The 17944-nt window shown below is 49.4% G+C and overlaps 1 protein-coding gene across 2 annotated transcripts; it reads left to right on the plus strand.

The window, feature by feature from the left end:
* The first annotated feature begins 8268 nt into the window (after window positions 1-8268).
* SERHL2 (serine hydrolase like 2) lies at window positions 8269-17345 on the plus strand. Of its 2 annotated transcripts, none has more exons than XM_048301751.1 (12): window positions 8269-8326; window positions 9759-9983; window positions 10055-10168; window positions 11213-11254; window positions 11991-12010; window positions 12202-12276; window positions 13041-13150; window positions 13420-13499; window positions 13836-13870; window positions 14630-14706; window positions 16120-16213; window positions 16543-17345. In XM_048301751.1, exons 2-12 carry the CDS (start codon window positions 9836-9838, stop codon window positions 16657-16659), a joined length of 912 nt encoding a protein of 303 aa, XP_048157708.1. In that variant the 5' UTR covers window positions 8269-8326; window positions 9759-9835; the 3' UTR covers window positions 16660-17345. The 2 variants fall into 2 exon arrangements, with proteins under 2 accessions (XP_048157708.1, XP_048157709.1); XM_048301752.1 differs by lacking the exon at window positions 8269-8326 and adding an exon at window positions 8473-9376.
* Window positions 17346-17944: the final 599 nt, after the last annotated feature.

Genomic DNA, 17944 nt, shown 5'->3' on the forward strand with positions numbered 1-17944 from the left:
GGTGGCTTCATTATTAGCTAGTGCTGCATTTCTTTCCTGTGAACCTGAAACCAAGTCTAGATGTGTTTAACGTGAAAAACAAATCCTGTCTTTTGGTGAGTTTTCTTGAGGAAAAAAGAATATAAGTTCCCTAGAACCAAGAGATTTCCCATGCTCTCACCACTGGATTGATGATTTTTTTCCCAACTGCTTTCAGTGCAAGGATACCTGCCTGAAGGGCTTTGGGTAATGACAGTGAGGATGCAGGCAGGCTAATTTGAACACTGCCTACTGTTGCATCTCTGAAGGAAGGTGGATCCATCTTAAAGACAGTTTTTGAGATGCCCAGGATGCTGATGACAGCATGACAAGGAATAGCTCCCAAGAAGGTGCCAGGATTTGTTCTTAGGATTTACAAGTTTTATCCTACCCCTCATTTTTTCCTCTGCCTATGGATACATATACCCTCACTGTCCCCGATGCTAAAGCTTTAAACCACATTAAACATGAAAGCATTAATTGATAGAGCTGCTGACAGAATGAACCATTTCCAGAGAGTTTTGTCTGAAGTCCTGCTGCTGAGAGCAGTAGGTCTGAGTTCATTCTACCTTTGGATGATAGTTCTACTTTGTGGTGTTTCTCTGCTTCTTCTTCAGCAACCTTCAAGTCTTTGGTAAGTTCCAAGATGTTGATATCCAGCAGCCCAAGAGCCAGTAACACCCTAACAGCTTCACTTCTTCACAGCCTGCAGATTCCTTACAGCTTGCATAAGGTAGAAGGAGCCACAATCTGCCTATTTACTCCTCTCAGTTTGGGAGGTGTGGGCAGAAGGTGTTCTGGAGCAGGTCACTGCAAACTACTGAATAAAGATGGTTTTCTGGGAAAGCAAAGGGCAAACATTGCCCCAGAGGAAGGGAGAGGATAATAGGATGAGGGAAAAGAACTGAAGTGGAGATAATGAAACACTGAAAATCTGCAGAAGAAAGGAAAAGAGATACAAAAAACCAAAGGAGAAGAACATAGACGGCACAGGGGAGGGAAGATGGATGAACACATTAGATCTATCAGTACTGACTTGCCCTTCAGCTTAGCAGACTTGTGCATGAAAGCTCAGCTGGGGCTGGAGCACCAATTCCAGATCACAGGTGACCAATTACTTAGGATCTCAGTGCCTTACTGGGCCCCCAGCCAGACCCAAACGTGCTGTTGTCCATTAGCGTGGACACTGGCTTTCTGGATGGGATGTGAGTAGGGTATGAAACTGCCCCGACAATGTATTTGACCAAGTGGCCTAGACATAACCTGAGGGGCTCATGCCAGGGGGTTAAATGGGACGGAAAGGGAGAGAAGAAAGCAAGGGGAAGGCCTGGGTACCCTGGGATGAGAGGTGATGCGGGCAGTACGTGAGATTTTGTACAGATAGGAGGATGGAAGGATGCTTGGGGGGTGAGTAGGAGATGACTGTCACCATCTCCTGATGTGCTGCAAGTCCAACTTGAAAATAATACAAAATGTACAATGTTTGACTCCATTCAGTCTTAGGTAGTTTTTCCCTTTTGACCTTTCCTCCCCTTTCAAGATGGTCTCTCTCTTAACTTGACAAAAGCCTCCTTTTAGGAGGTGCTAACAGCAAAGCATTACGAAGAAGGAAAAAAACCCCAACAACACAAAAAGAGAAAGCCAGGAGGACTAAACCAACACACAAAAATCCCCCAGCCCTGTTCCTCTGCTCCCCCCAGGAAAAAAACCCTAAACTAAACAAACGAAAACAATCAAACAAACAAACACCTTTAGTGGTTTAGAGCGAGCAGAGGCTATTTTAGTTCCACTCTTATGAGAAAAATTAGCACAAGTAGTGGCCCCTTTGCATGAAGCGGTGGCAAGGCCCCTCCTTCCTCTAGCAGAGCAGGGCTCTTCTCAGTAACGAAGAGAAACTGCTTTCCAGGAAAGCGAAGGTACAGGGGCTGCCCAGAGCGGGGTGACCCAGCGCGGCTGCGGGGAGCCGGGTGCCGCGGCTTGCGCGCTGCTAGCCCCGGCACGGAGCTGCTGCGCTGCCGTGCCCAGCGGAGCTGCATGTCCCGGACGAGGGATGGAGCGAGGGGAGCCCGAGCCAGCCGCGCGGGGGGCACCGCGGCCGATGCGCTTTCGTGCCAGTCTGCAACACCCTCTGCTGTTGCGGCTTTCCCCCACGGCCGCCGCAGAGCACGAGTTCCCACTCGCTGCCAATCCATGCCCCTGGTTCACTTGAGGGAGGAAGACCCAGCAGACAGCGACTTTCTAGGTTTTCAAACAGAGCATCAGGCTGCATAATCTGGAAGGCATTTAGGTCAGATTTAGGTAGCTGCAGTCTTCTGTAACTGTACAGCAAACCACTCCCTCACCTCTGAATCTTACCTGTATGTCAAACACCCTGAAGCAGTACAGGACAATCTGGGACAGGGGAAATGAGGTACCAGCCTTCTGCACTACTGGACCCAGGTGTGAACTTGAGGCTCTGTGGCCCCATAAATCCATGACCGCCCCAGGTAACTTCTCCCAACATTGCTGCCCAACAGATAGGGAGGTAGAAGCGCAGTTAAGGATTTCAGGATTTCACTGTATCCTTGAGGTCTACTGCCTCTCCTTGTTATCCCGCATTTTCAGGACATGTTACTGGAGGCCGAAATGGGTGGACCTTGCCCAAATCCCTTTGCTCAGAATCCTTCACTTGGAACATGTAGCCTCAGTCCTGCCCATGCTTTCCCAGATTTGTCCCCCTACGCTGAGGCGGGTGGTGATGCTGAACCCCACTCACAGGACACAGGCACTGAGGTCTCTCACTTCAGGCATTTCTCCAAAGCAGACAAAACAGCTGGGAGAGGCTGTTTGCATGGAGCCCAATACAGAGATCCCATAGCAGAAAGGTCCTAAGTCATTGCTGGACCTAGAAGCAGGGGCTTCCTCAGCTGAGGAAACCAAGCCTCTAAATGAAGTAAAACAACATAAAATGCAAGGAGTGTAACTATGGACTATAATTTTGGGAGTGGTTGTAGCAGAAGCATTGCAGGCTGGTACCATCGGACAGCAGTGTCTATTGCAGTAGACTAATTTCCAGACCACTCTGCTTTCCAGATGATCACAGGACAAAGGACTCTGTCACATTAATCATTGTTGTTTTGTTAAACATCCCATCTTCATTAAAAAACTGCCAATGGTTGGAAAGCTGCCAGCACCCTAAGTAAACCACTGAAGTATTTAACTCCTTTCTCCATTATCGAATGTATACCTCGCCTCTAGACTGTTTTTTCTTGTGCTGTTGTTAGGCAGTGTGACAACTGGAGGAGCAAAAATGCAGCACTACATAGGTATACTAAGGCTTTGATCATATTGGTCCTAAATGCTTCTCTCCCATAAAATGTCTTCCAACTCCTTAACATGCCTTAAAGCTGTGCCAGGAAGCCTCTCCAACTTGTTTCCTTCCTCACTGAATCATAGATGTCAAAATTGGGAATTCTTTCACACAAGTAATCACCTCCATGGAATTAGCAGACACAATATAATCTCCTGCAATATAATCTCATTACACCTGTTCCGCATTCCCTGCTTATATGTTGGAGAATGGAATTAGCCTTTCTGACTGCTCTGGGAGCTCACAGTCAGCTGCTACTCTGCTGTGAGTCAGTCCTTCACCAGAGTCACTTCTTCCACAGACAGCGCTGCCAGACCAAAAGTGTGGCCCGGGTGGAGTAACTCACCACTGGGCTGTTTCAAAACCCCCCCTCACATGTTTGTATCAACTTTAATATTTTGACACTTGCTATCTAGTCAATTCTCAGTCCAATTACTACAAAATGTGTAAATTTGGTATCATTCCAGTATTTTAAAAATCAAAACACAGTGTAAGACTGTATCAGTTTCCTTGCTGGAGAGCTATGACTTCAACAGCTTTTAGTTTTGTCAGCCAAATCCATAACCCAAATCTGTAACTTACATCTCCAAAAGTTCCCAAGCAGTTTTATAGATTCTTTTCCATAAACACGAGACTTAGTGTTAACTAGAACTTTTTCCTTGTTTTTAAATGATCCTGGTATGTGCTATTTCCTTATTCTGTCAGAGGTCAATAAGGAGCTGGTAGGCCTGTAATTACAAGTGTCAGATTACTGATGGTTTTCACTATTATTTCATCTCAGCCTATGGGAAATCTGACAGATTTTCCAAGTGAAAGAAGGTTAAGTCTAGACAAGAGCTGGAGAGAAACTTCTTCCCCTGCCACTTCATACATTAAAATAGGTGCGTACTCTAAAGGTGGGTATGGGTTTTGTAGAGATCTGAAGAGTAGCTCACCTCGCGAGTTAACCTGAACAGGCCCAGGGGATGGGAACCAGCAGAGACTCCTGAATCTGTCCCAAATATAATAGACTTTCTGATTAAGGAGGAAATGGAAAGCTGAGACTGGAAAGAGTTTATTTGTATGATGGGTGCTCATATATAATTTATATGCAATAAATGTTTCTAGCTATTTCATTAGTTGCAAATAAAGTGATACAAATGTGCACCACTTGGACCTGATGCATGGTGTGTGCCTGGGGCTGCTTCCAGCTGAATGGTGGTGGTTCATGTGGGAATGATTTAACACTCCAGCAGCCCCACTATCCAAATTACGCTGCAGGTTAATCCCTGAAGTAGATGCACTCCACTTTTTCAACCACTCATCGCTTGGCTTAAAACAAAGATTTCCATTTAAATTATCATATTGGGCTCAGACTGTGGTGGGTAAAAAGCCAGCATCTCTTTGTCTCTCCCACCTTCTGCACAGCTGGAGAGCTCTGGAACAACTGAGTTTAGCTCAGTTGGTTACAGCATGATGCTAATAAATGAGGAGCACAACAGGTCTGGAGCAAGGGGGGGAGAAACCAATTTAAGACATCACGGAATTTTTTTGCACTTAGTATGTAAGCAACTTTTTCAGTCAGAAATTCACATAAATTAAATTCAACAAGAAATTAGGGAAACCCAAAGAAAAAGTACACCACACAAGGTACCTGGATGAGTCTGTTGCTGTTGAGCAGAGCCCAGAGACTGTGGGATAATATCCTACCTCAGCTCTTCCCACCTGGGGAGCTCATTTAAACTCTTGAGACTTCCTGGGACCATCTCCAAAGCAAGTGAGATTTGTAGATGGAGCTCAAACTAAAGCCTGTGAGCCAGCATGTTGGTGGAGCTGGTTGCATGATAACATGCTTCCCTGTGATCACTTTTTTCCCCTGTCTATTATAGATTGCAGCATATGCTCACAATATGGGGCTTTATATAGAGGTGTGTCGTCTATATATCCTCTGAAAGAAATCAGTTCAGGTAGCAATAGCATGCTTTTTAAAAATTTGTATAACCACACAAAAGAAATTGGGGTACAGGGCTATTGCTGATAAATCAACATAAATAGATCAATATGTCAGTACTTCAGTGCTTGAATCCAACCTGCTATGGGGAATTTGTCCCCTGGTAGCAATCAATCTGCTGTACTTAAAGTTTCCTCACCAGATCTGCAGCTAGCACAAACTGATCAATGCTGTTCCAAGTCAGCGGAGCATAACAGCTTTGCATGTCCCAGTGTTCACCCTTGCAGGTCTCCTGCTCCTTTGCAAGGACACAGAGGTTAAATTATCCTTTGCTAAGCACATGGGGTATCTCACACTAACTCACAGTTCTTTATTCAAAACCAGCCTTTCTGACCAGCAGTCCAGTGTAGCCCAGCCAACACCTCAGCACCTTTCCAGGTGGAATCTAGTTTGTTCCTCCACGAGCAGCAATTCCACTGCAGTAATCTGTGGCACTTAGTAGAAGTAGATACAGCAAAATGAATTCTGTGAGCCATCCAAATTCTGTTGTGCATCCTGCAGAGGGCCCTCCCCTTGCAGGGTGGTTTTCCAGGCTGTGCTGGGGGAGATGCACTGTCTTGTAAGATGCTGGGCTGCTCTTTTAGAGGGGTGAGTAGCATTGCTAGAGAAGGTATGAGGGACCTGGAGGACAACTCAACCATCTGGCTTTGGCCGACAGTCCTGCCACTGAAAGGAGGGTACAGAGCACATCCCAGTGCAATATTCTCCACTTGGAGCTCTATCTGAAATCACCTATTCCTGATCATTTCTGTGAGGAATTTTTCCTTTCCCATCAGGCAGCTGCCGATGGAGCCTCCTACCAGAAGTGAATTAGGATGCAGGTCACAGGAGTCCAACGTCACTAGAGAATGCATTTTTCCCACCTGAGTCCCAGAGTCATCTATGTGACCCAAAGCAATGAGAGCCCAGATCCTACTGGCTGCTGGAATGGGGGAGAGAGCCCAGTGTGGTGGTCCAAGACGCATGGGTGGTGATGTATATACTGTCAGGGCAAGAATTTACAGCAGGATCCCAGGATTATCCCAAACAAGGTTTGTGCCCAAAACTGGTATTGGGTAGAGGTCAGGGTTGACAGGTAAACAAACACCTTTAGTAACTACCACCTACCTACAAGCTCTGTCCAGAGTTTTTGGCTGTTAACAAGCTCCGTGGGACCAGCTCCAGCATGTAGCATTCAGAGGATGTTGCTTGTGGGTACAAGTTCCTGGAGGTGAAGTTCCCTATGCCCCAAACACAGGTGGAAGCCAAGGCCTGGGGATAATCTGTGCTGTGCTTGTGTGGCTGACTGGACAATGTCACCACCAACAGTGGGCTCATTTCACTGCTCCCCAGAAGTGGATCTGGCTCATGAGTGGCAACGGATTTTCCTGGCCATGGCCTGTTGTCCCACCAACCACTGGAGTGTGTGCCAACAGCCCACATAACTCCTCATGGTACAGGGTCCTCTTCCTCAAAAGTCATGCCATAGACTGAAGAACCACAAGCCTAGCAGCAGCCACTGCCTAACAATTACACTGCCGTCTGGTGGCTTCTTTAGCAGGAATTCCAGGAATTTAGAGGAGGGCCCTGCCCTCCGCAGCAATTGATTATTTCGTGCATTTTACACATCTGTTCTGCCAAGCTGTCTCTTGCTTTTCACCTTTTGTAATCAGCCACCCACCTCTGACAGTTGTAGGAGAGAAGCTGTAGAAGTTACTGTGGCCTCTCTCCCTCTGCAAGGATCCCCAGCACTTGTAGTCTGCTTTCCTGCTCCTCCAGCATGGAGGCCTAAGAAAAACCAAGGCATTGGACACTTTGCAAACCTGTAAAAATTCACGTTCTGATTTCCTTTCTAATGGTTCACAAGGAGAGGAGGCTGTGAGCTACACAGCGCTTTTGTTTCTTTTCAATGATAGGTCCCCAAGGTTACGTTTCAACTGCCATGGTGCAGGGCCTGTTCTGCCAGGATGAGCTAGAGCTAGGCAGGAGAAATAGGGCTGTAAACTTCTACACTGGTTTCTGTCAAGCTTTTTAGGCTGTTCTGAAAATATATTGTGTAATTTAGGAGACCGATGTGCTGAACTGAACACAGGGCTTTCAGTTACCAATATAAAAATGATTCCCTAAGAATATACATTCATCCTGCTTTCTCCAGCTGTTCCAGCAGGGGGTCCCACTGCTCACAGTGTGATTTGACTTTGCTTCCTTTGACCGCAGAGTCCTTGACTGAAGAGGAATTGCGGTCTGCATTAGGCCTAGCAGACTGACTGCTGGAGGGAATGAGAGGCACCAGCAAGCAGCCATACTTAGGTATTGACTTTCTTGAAATTTGGTCTATGCAGACACCACCTTTTTGTGCAACAAATGAGGTGAGCTGTATAGAAACCTCTCCATTTGAGAGGGGTCTGTTTTTGCAGAAGAGGAGTGGAGCGGCTAAGGCAGTGCTGTCTGCTGTGTGTCTGTGGCAGCTTGGCCCTGTGGTAGAGTCAGTTCACTGCGATGGGTCACAGTATGGGAGGGTGACTCTTGTCCCTGAAGCAACACAATTCCAGCAAGAGTTAGGAGTTCAGAAGAGTCTCTCTATCAGAGAGTGACAGAAGTGCAGTGTTGGCGTCGAGCACTGGGCCTGTTTGATGTCAATATGAAGTTCCTGGTCACAGTTAAAACATCTCACACTGTGTCACCACAGTACAGGCAGTTTCCGTCATCAGTAATATGTCTTCTGGAGGTAGTCAAGGACGCAGCCATACCTCCTTGATTTCAACTCGTCAGAGATTCCTATCATGCCCAGCAGGTTTTTCGCAGCTTCAGACCCCACAGCCAGCGTTAAGTCTAGGTTCCTCTTACAGAGCCCGATCCATTCAGAAGCGGGGGCGGAGGCCGGGTCGCCCCGGGGAGGCGGGCAGCGGGGCGGTGCAGCCGGCCCGGCCCGCCCTGCCCGGCCCGGCCCTGCCGCCGCCTCTGCTCAGCCGGCCCGGCCGCACGGAGCGGTAGGAAGGGGCCGGGGCGCTGCGGGAGGGCGGTGCGGGGAGCGGGGGCCGGGTAGGCCGTGGCGCTCCGGGGGCTGCTCTCGGCGCCGGACGGGGGTCTGTCCCCAGGCAGCCCTTCCTCGGGGCCGAGACCGGGAGCGGGACCGGGACCGGGACCGGGACCGGGACCAGACGCTCCAGGGCGCCCAGAGGCGAAGGCCCAAGTGTAGCAGCGCCTCCTGCCCGCCCAGGGAGGCCTCACCCCGGGGCCAGGGGGATCCCAGGGCTGGAGCCCCGCTGGGCCCAGGCAGGACTGCCCGGGTAGAGCCATCAGGCTCTGCCAGGAGCCCAGGCCGTCAGGAAAGGGCAGGTCATGGTCACACCGGAAAGTCAGCCCACGGTTGGTTGCCGGGATCTGGCCCGGCGAGGGCAGCTCGGGTCAGACACAGCCCCGTGATCAGCAGGCAGGGCCACGGCTCCTGGGGCGAGGGCGTCGCTGATGGAGGCCGGCACTCCTGCAGCACTGCTGCGGCTGGTCCTGGGCCGAGCTTAAACACACTTATGGGGAACCCCAGGCCTGGCTGATTGGGACCATCAGGGCCCTGACAGCAGCCTACCCCCTCTTTCCTCACACCTTAGAGAGGTATGGGCTCATGAAAGACTTGTTGTAGAGTCATTTAATTGCTGTACGGTCTCAGAGGGCTGCTTAAGGGAGCAGGTACGCAAGACAAGTCACCTGGAAGGGGATACGACATGAGAGACATGGGGATAGGGGTAGTCAGGTTGCCCATGGCTTGGGGGTAAAAGGGAGATGTTTAAACCACCATTGGAGGGTCCCCAGAGACTGGGTTTCACTCAGGAGCTGGGACTTGAGCAAGGGTCAGTGACTGTCAGGTAGATGAGATGGTTTGAGGTCGAGCAAGTGCCTGGCAGGTTGCGGACCCATATCCCATGGAAGCTCCCCGGCCCTGAGGGGTGCGCAGGCAGGTGGCAGCAGTGACCTGCTGTGCAGCATGGAGCCAGCTGCTCTCGTGAATGTGCCAACCGGTGGTGCGAAAGAGAAGCACCAAGGTAAAGGAGGACAAGGTGGTAACAGTCTAATGCTGGAGGCAACATCCTTATTCCCCAAACTGTCTTTTTGGTCCAGGACAGGTGCCTGGCTGACTGCAGCTAGCTGGGGGAGTTCTGCATGGTTCCCTCTTGCCAGATCTCCTGCGCCTTCTGGTCGTGTTGCAGCTGCTGCAGAGACAGAAATAAGGCTTTCTCCTCCAGTGTAGGGAAAGCTTATTTCTTCCTAGGAGCATAGCTAGTACGTGCTGGGAGGAGGATTCCCCAAACAGGCAGTCAGGAACGGCAGCTTGGGATGTTGAATGGGGAGCTATAAATCAGCAAGCTGCTAATTAAGACCACAGGAGGCTGGTGAGTTACTAAAGACCTGTATTACTCTTTTCAGAGCTTTAGACCATTAACAAGACCCCTGGGACCTACTCCAAGCACGTGACTCTCCAAGGACATCACCCTATTTTGGGCATGTTCTTGGAATTGAAATTCCCTGTGCCCTGGGGACATGTGGCAGCCAAGGCCTGGGGACCCTCGGAGGGACACCCTGTGCTGTGTTTGCATGGCTGGTTGGACAATGCCAACACCTTTGACAAGCTCATTCCACTGCTCCCCAGAGGTAGGTCTGGCTCATCAGGATGGCTTGTGTTGTGTGGCAGGGCTGCACATCTGGTACTCTTTCCCTTTCAGGTTGTTACTATGTGGCAATGGATTTTTCTGGCCATGGTTTGTCGTCCCACCGACCTGCAGGCTGCCCCTACCATTTCCTAGATTACGTGACCGACGTGCGCCGGGTGGCAGCAGGTGGGTAGTTGAAGGAACCCTTGAGTGGGTGCTTGTGCAGGGGGTGCTGTATTAGTCCTGCTCTTCACAACAAGCAGGCAGCATTTAACTGCCAGGAGAGGAATCAGTTCCCCCTGCTTCTCAGTTTGATGTTAGCCAGTGCTTTGTGATTGAATAAGCATCCATCCCTCTTTCTCATTGTTTTGGGAAAGGAAGAGATGGTAAGCCCCAGGTGTTTCTATACTAAAAAAGCAGTAGCAGTGCAGTGGTGGATGCAACTAAATTGTTTTGCCAGACTGGCTTTTTGTAAGCAGTCAGTGACCCCTAACCAGTGTTAGGTGTAAGTTGGAAGCTTCTGGTTCTCCCTGATGGCAGTTTGCTACTTGCTTTAGTATCATACAAAGAAATCTGAAAGACAAAGTGTCCTGATGTAACTGTCTATCTGTATACTTGTGAAACTTGTGGTTTTACATCCCTCATTCAGTACACAAGAGCCTCTAGAAGCTCTCAGATGTTCCAGAGGGTAAACCCCATCTTTCAGGGAGGTATATTTCAGATGGGCAGCACAGATAGAGCGGTGTTTTCCTATAAGCCTCCCAGAGTGCCCTAAAAATGGACTGAAGAGCCTGATGTGCTAAATGGTGCAGAAAGCTTTCATTTGGAATCCCTCAATGCAGCAGACCTGGCTCATGTCCTCACATGTCTTGCAGAATGCCCTGCAGCAGGATGCTCTGTCAAGGTTTCTCTCTTCCACCAGATGCTGCCCAGTTAGGCTCCTCTGCTTCTTGCCAGTCTCATGTCTGGCAGTGAATGGGAATTTGTTGGAGTTTGTTTGGCATACAGAGAGAGCTTGAGAGCTGTATGACTTAACTACCATTGAAATGAGGTGGTGAATGCTCTTTTTCTTTAAAACTGGCCTACTCAGCTGCTTAGTTTCTGGATTAAGAAACAAATTAGGCAGTGCAAAAGCCCTCCTGGGAGAAAGGGCCCATGTCAGAGGAGAAGCAGCAAGATGCTGCTGCTCTGGTTTCTAATGCAGCACTGTTTTTGTCTGTTGCCATTTAGCCTTGCAGTGGAGACGGTTCACCCTGATGGGTCACAGTATGGGTAAGTGGCTCTAGCTCTTGTAAGATGTGAGACTAATAGAAAGCAGTAGATAATTAACTTCCAAGACATGCTACTAGGAGCTGGGTTGGAATATTTATTATATTATGTCAAGTACCAGGTTCCTGCTTGAGTGATTCAAAAATCTGTGCCCTTGTTTGAAATGCCTCTGCTTTCAAGACTGTGTAGTACAGACAGGGATAAAACTCTTGCTGTGAGCATTTCCCCCACTCACAGGAGGGAACAGCAATTGGCAAAGAGGGGTGGTCTACGCAGGAGAATTCACAGCAGGCCTTCATGCCTGATCCCCACAAAGCCTGGGAACAGCCAGCCCATTTGGTGGGCTATGAAGCCTGCTGAGGGGAACTGGAATCCAAGATCCATCCCTTCAAGCTTGGAGTATGATTTAATTTTGCCACAATTTGGAGTTTGCTTCCCAGGCCTGCTCTGGTCACAGCTAACAGGACCTGCACACCAAGGCATTTTAAACAGTGACTCCTCCTTGGCCTTTGCTGCCTGAGGGTGGTGGAAATGGCACACGATGGGGAATACAGCAGGTCAACAGCCCTGGTCTCTGCCTGCATCCTGCGGGCTGGGAGAGCTCTCCTCTGTACTGGGGCTTTGTCCCATGGTACAATGCACAGTTTTATTTCTGAGGCAGCTTCTGCTGTGGGGAAGGGGAATTTCTGTTACCAGGGGTTGTTCTGTGCATAACTGAGCACCCTTTTCTCCTTTGCAGGTGGGGCTGTGGCAGGAATGGTGAGTAAAGCATCATTTCTTCATGGGGTTGTGATTTCTGCAGCTGCAACAACAAATGGGAGAGGAATGAAGGGACAGACCTGGAGCTCAGGGGAGGAGAGACCCTTCCCTGACCCCTCTCCCATGTAGCAGGATAAAGACATCACTCAGTGCTCAGCTTTTCATTCTCTTATTGTTTCATCTCTCCTCAGTTTTGTTTCCTTTATCCTGAGATGGTGGACAAGCTGATCCTGCTGGAAACTCTTGGCTTTCTTCTGGCTCCAGAGGTTAGATCTCATGTGTCCTTCCCTTCACTTTTTAAAAATAGAAAAATAGATGTTTTGGTTTTTTTTTAATTTCCCTCATTTTTTCAGAGAAAGCACTGATGTGACCACTTCCTGGCAGGTCACACAAGTCCCAGGGCTCTTCCTTCTGGTAGGCACTGATCTGCTCCTTGTTGCACAGACTGAAGTCCATCCTTAGGCTGGCCCTTGGGGCACACTTGCTAGAGCTCCACATCCTGCAGTCCCTTAGCACTGAAATTTACTTGTCTGTGCCAAGCCCTTGTACAAAGGAAACTGGAACCTCTGTCCAGGCAACTGCCAGCTGAGGTTATCTTTTTACCAACAGCTTGTTGGGTGACCTGGGTACAAGATTGGTGGATTTCTTTGTCTGTTCCTGGCGGTCTATAAAGCTACATTGCCAACTTGCCATCATTGCTACCAGATGCTGGAGCTTTCATTGGCAGAAGCGGGACAGAAGTCCTAGGTCAGAGAGACAAAAGATACCAAACTCTGGAGAGTTGTCCTCAACTCAGAAATGAGGTAGGAAGGGTTAGAAAAGATTGCAAGGATAAAAAGTTAGTAAGTTCACTACAGCATTATTGATGTTCCCTTTCTCCCAGAAATGGGCATTTTTAATAAGATACCCATAACTGGTACCAGTTCAGAGGGATGTTGAAGGGTGAAATTCCTTCCTCCACACTTTGATAAGGGGTAAAATCATCCAGAAGAGAGTGGTTACTCCTCCTCCCTGCCTCTCTGTGTTTCAGGACACTGAGGCATGGCTGAAATCTAAAAGGAAGGTGATTGACAGATTACTGAGTCTGGAGGCAAAGCAGCAAACCCCCAAGGCACGGAGCCCCGAAGCAGCATTGCAGAGGTGGGTTCCCATCCATCCTCTTCATTTACTGTCTGCCCTCACCTTGACAGAGTTACAGCTGCACAAATGAGAAAGGAAAACTGTCCCTGCATTTCACCTTTCAAGTCCTCTGGAATCCCAGCAAGATCTTTTGCTTCTGCTGCTAGAAGCTGCTGCTTCTTCCTGCTCCTTTCTGAAGCAGCCTGAGAGCTCGCTGTCACCTAGTCATGCCATTTTTGCTTCCCTTCCTCCCTTCCAGCAGCACAATCTCTCTGCCATGTCTCCCTCAGGCTCTTAGAAGCAAACAGCCATCTGACAGCAGAAGGTGGGGCAATCCTGCTGCAGCGAGGAGCAACTGAGACACCCGCTGGTAAGGGGCTGTGTGGTGCTGGGCCACTGCTGGGTGTGGGAAGGGACTGGTGCCAATAGCCATTGTCTTCTGCAGGGTACAGGGTGCCCTAGCTACAAGTTTACACAGCCTGAATGGGATCAATTAAGTCTGGAGGCAGAGTGCTCCATTCCCAGCAACTGAATTTGTTGCTCAAGTCCTAGAACAGCTAAAGAAAATAAATTTTAAAAAGGAGAAATCTGAATTAATCCTATTCCTCCTATCTCAAAAGGTCTTAGGCAGACCCCAAAAGTGAGTTAAAACATAACAACTTCTGCTCCTATGAAACATGAAAACCTTCTGGTTTTTTTTTTCCAGGGCTGGTGTATAACAGAGACATGAGAGCCCGTACGGTGAGCACTGCTCTTCTCATGTAGCCCCCTGCTACTTTGGAGCCCTGACCTTACAGGACACTCAGACACAGGATGCCTGCTCACTGAGCCAGGCCCTGCCTCCACCCAGCCACTTACTTTCCACTTCCCTAATTCCCACATCTCCTTTAAATGCTGCTTTTAAAGGCCTGCACTTGATCATTGATTCAGCTTACAGAGTCACTGGAAAATGTTACTGCTTATTTTTTTAGAAGTTCCTCCGCCCCAGGGCCTCCTGGCCACATTTTCGTGCTGTTATAACTCTTCAGGCAGCAGAGGGATGGATGCTTTCTGTCAGCTTCTTTGGCAGGTGACCTGAATAAGAAGGGGAGTGGAGCAAAGTCCTTACGTTTGGTATTTTGATAGTTTTGTGCCACTTCTGAGCAAATAGGGCCTCCTCTACCTGTGCTACTGCCAGGATACGGAAGCCAGGGTAATGTACTCTCTCCTTTTTAGTAAAAACATTTTTAAAGCTTTTCTCCATGAGATCATTCCCATATGTGCTGCAGCCCAGCAGGCAATGTTGTTGGCAGCCCTGAAACACAGCTGGACAAAAGGAGCCTTTGCAGAGCCAGCTACTCCTTTGTGCAGCCTGGATGCTTGTCATGTCCCAGCATGGAAGCTTCAGGGCCACAGCTACTTCAGCCTTCAGAGCCACTTGTGTAGGAGGGCTTGGGGACACCCTCTGCCCCCAGCTGCTGTCCCTGACCTTTGAGACTTTCTCTGTCTTTGCACCTGCAGCAGAGTCGAGAGTTCTTCACGGTGGAGCAGTGTGTGAAGCTCCTGCAGAAGATCCAGGACCGTGTTCTCATCATTGTGTGAGTGAGGCACAAGCCAAACCAACCCTTCCTGTCTCCCTCAGTGGAAGGAATGAAGGCTAGCAAGGAGTCCTCCACTACCCCTTCCTTTACACCAGTCATCCAGACCTTTGGCCAGCTGGTGTAACAGCACAGCCCCACATGTGAGAAGGTATTTCCCAGTTCTCCACCACTGCCCTGGGTTGGGCAGGCTCCTGGAGAAGGCAGAGAGCAACTGGAACATCCTGCCAGCCTGGCACTCTACTTTCAGGTGAAAGGCTGACTGAGGAAATGCTAGTCCTGCCCCATCTTCCCCATGCTCCTGGTTTCACAATCCCATCTCACAACTTTCCATTCCTTGGTGCTACAGCCAGGGGCCATCCTGGCAAATATGTGACCCTCCACAGCACCACACCTACTTGCTATCCTTCTGACCTGACTCTACCCCAACTGGCAACCCAACCTGCCCCCTTCTTCAGACCCCAAAAGCTCTTGCCTGAGCAAACAGGTGAAACTACAGCAGTCCCCATCTCCTTCAGCTGCTCTTGGAGCCCCTGGCCTGACTGAGCTCCTGCAAGCTCTCCTGTGGCACTGGGGCAAGAAGCTCTGGTGACATGGCCCCAGAGCACAGAGCCCCACAAGCTGTTAAGCTGTCTGGGTGCACAGCTTCTTCTGCAAGTCATCCTCTGCATTTTTCCCATCTCCTTGGAGGGCAAAGTGTGCAGGGCTCTGGCTACCTTGGCTCGTGGGGTGCTGTTAAAAGATTGTCTAGAAAACAAGAGGAAGTGCTAGCAGTTGAGAAAAGAGGTGCAGTTTTGGCCTCCCTGATCTGTTTTAGTATCATAAGAGGTTACAGAAATGTAACATTGTGATGATGTCAAGTCCTCTGGGCCACAGAGATGTCTTTGAGCCTGGGATGTCTCCTTGTCCTGTCACCAGCACAGTAGGATGCAGCATGATCTTAGCTCTGCAGGAGATCTAATGCTGACTTCTCCAGGGCAACTGGCCTGGTACCTCTCTCTCTGAGCAGGGCATACCCTGTTTAAATAAGCAGCAAGGAGAGGCAGAAGGGACTGAGGGGAGATCTGTAAACTCTAAGGAAAAGTTACGAGCAAAAGGCAGAATGGGGGCAGGGAACAATGTTGTCAGACCAGTTACAGAGCCAGCCCTGGGAGGACAATATTTAGCCAGTCTCCACTCTGATACTACTAGGCAGTCACCCAAGGTTTTAGAGTTTGATAGCTGCTTAGCCAAGCTGTGCAGTGCACTCTGACTACCACCTATGACCCTGTCACCCTGCTGTTTATGAGCAGCCTGGAAAGAACAGGGACTATCACCCCACTGTCTTGGGGACAACTGCTTCTGCCCAGAATAGCCACAAAGACAAATGGAGGCACAGTGAGTGCTATACTGAGCCTTGCTATTGTTTTTCAGATCACAAGATGGACTCTTGGTACCGCACAACCTGCCCAGCAGAAATGACTTTGTGAAAGCCCTGCAGGAGGCATTCGAGTCTACCCTCAAAGAGGTGAGAGCAAACTTCATCCTTGCTTCTCTATTTGCCACCAACCTGGGAGCAGCAGCTGGGAAGCAGCTGATCTTGGTGGACACCCTCCACTAGGTGATTTGTCCTGAACAGCACAGCCCTCACACCAGGGGCAGGGGGGGAGGAAGACAACTTTGTCCCTGCTGCCTTAGTCCCAAGTTAGTGCTGCCCTCTGGACGCAGCTGCTCCCTGGTCCTCCCATTTCTGTCCTGCCTCACTTGCCCTGTCCCTTCCCCTAAGCGTCACACAGTAAACAATGTGTGCCTGAGGGAACACTTTCCTGGTCCACATCTTGTGTCCTTTCCCTCCAGCACATCCAGCTAGTAGAGGTGCCTGGGAGTCATTTTGTGCACCTGAACGAGCCCGAGGTGGTATCTGGGATCATCAGCAACTTCCTGACAGCACAGAACACCAGGGCCAGACTCTAGGAAGCCCTCAGAGCTGCAGCAGTCCAGGAGAACTGGGAGCTAACAAGCAAGCTCCAGATTTGTCACCATTCCTACCTCGCACCCAACATCAGATCATGATACTCTTTCCTACGCTTAGCTCACTGCAGGGTGGAAGCAGGTCTGCCAGGGGTTCTCTGAAGGAGAGCTGAGCAAAGTATCTCATTTGCCAAAGGGAGGAGTCCTTGCTCCACTTCCAGCTCGGTGAGTACAGGGATAGAGCCCCAAAGTGGCCTTCCCCTTGGCTTACTCCAAACTTGCACCCTGAAACGGAGCAGAACACAGGCAGAGGCACCCTCTGTGACAGCAGCAGATCAGCTTTGGCACTGCAAGAGAGGTGGCTCATCTTGCCTCCTTCCTGAGGATGGTACACACAGGCTGCTCCCAGGATTTAACCCAGTGACAAACAAGGAAAGTTCTGCTTCACTGCTTACTTCCGTAGATGCCTGAGCTCAGAGGGCCTCAGTGTCTCTGTTCTACTATGAGAGCTACTGTTTTTTTCAGAATCAGCTTAAATAAGAGCTCTCCTGTGCAGAGAAGGCCATTTTAATGAACGCTAGAGAATGTCCCTAAATCCTCTAGCTGAAGCAGCTGCGAGAACTACAAATTATGGAAAAGTTGGCAAAGAATATTTCTGTCCTAAATAAAGATTAATGTCCTAATGTTAAGTCTGTCTTCTTGACTCTGTAGGAGAACAAACCTCCTTTCTCTTTCAGGCCGCTCACCCAAGCAGCTAAAATGCATCTTGGGAGGCAGCAATTTTTACACACAGTCTGCCTTGGGTAGGCTATATTAAGGATCTGCCTCCTAGTTAAATTGATGCACAAAGCCTACTGAAGCCGGCAGGCCTGTCATCTCCGCAAGCAATGCAAACTGGATCTGCAGTGAGTTTTTAGGGAGAGGAGATCCATTTTATCTCAGCTCTCTGGAATTTACCACCACTTCCACCTTACATTCATGGTCACATCTCTAGTGAGGCTCCAGGTAGTAAAATAAATGTGTAAAAGCCTGGGGCTGGGTGGGTTACTTCAATCACACACCTACCACTATGTCTAAAGCTGCACAAATGCTATAGGAGCACTACAAAAGCATTGCCCTACAACTAAACGTGCCTGCTGCCATCCTTACCTGTCTTCTGTGGGCTGGGGACAGGCCGTGGAGAGTCTGGTTTCTCCTTCCAAACCAGGCTGCTCAAAGTGGCATTTGTTTTTGCAACAGTGCTGGGTATCAGGAATTTCCCATGGCCTAGACATGGCTGCAGAGCTCC

The sequence above is a fragment of the Corvus hawaiiensis genome, chromosome 4, assembly GCF_020740725.1.
Source record: "Corvus hawaiiensis isolate bCorHaw1 chromosome 4, bCorHaw1.pri.cur, whole genome shotgun sequence".
NCBI classification, from domain to species: domain Eukaryota; kingdom Metazoa; phylum Chordata; class Aves; order Passeriformes; family Corvidae; genus Corvus; species Corvus hawaiiensis.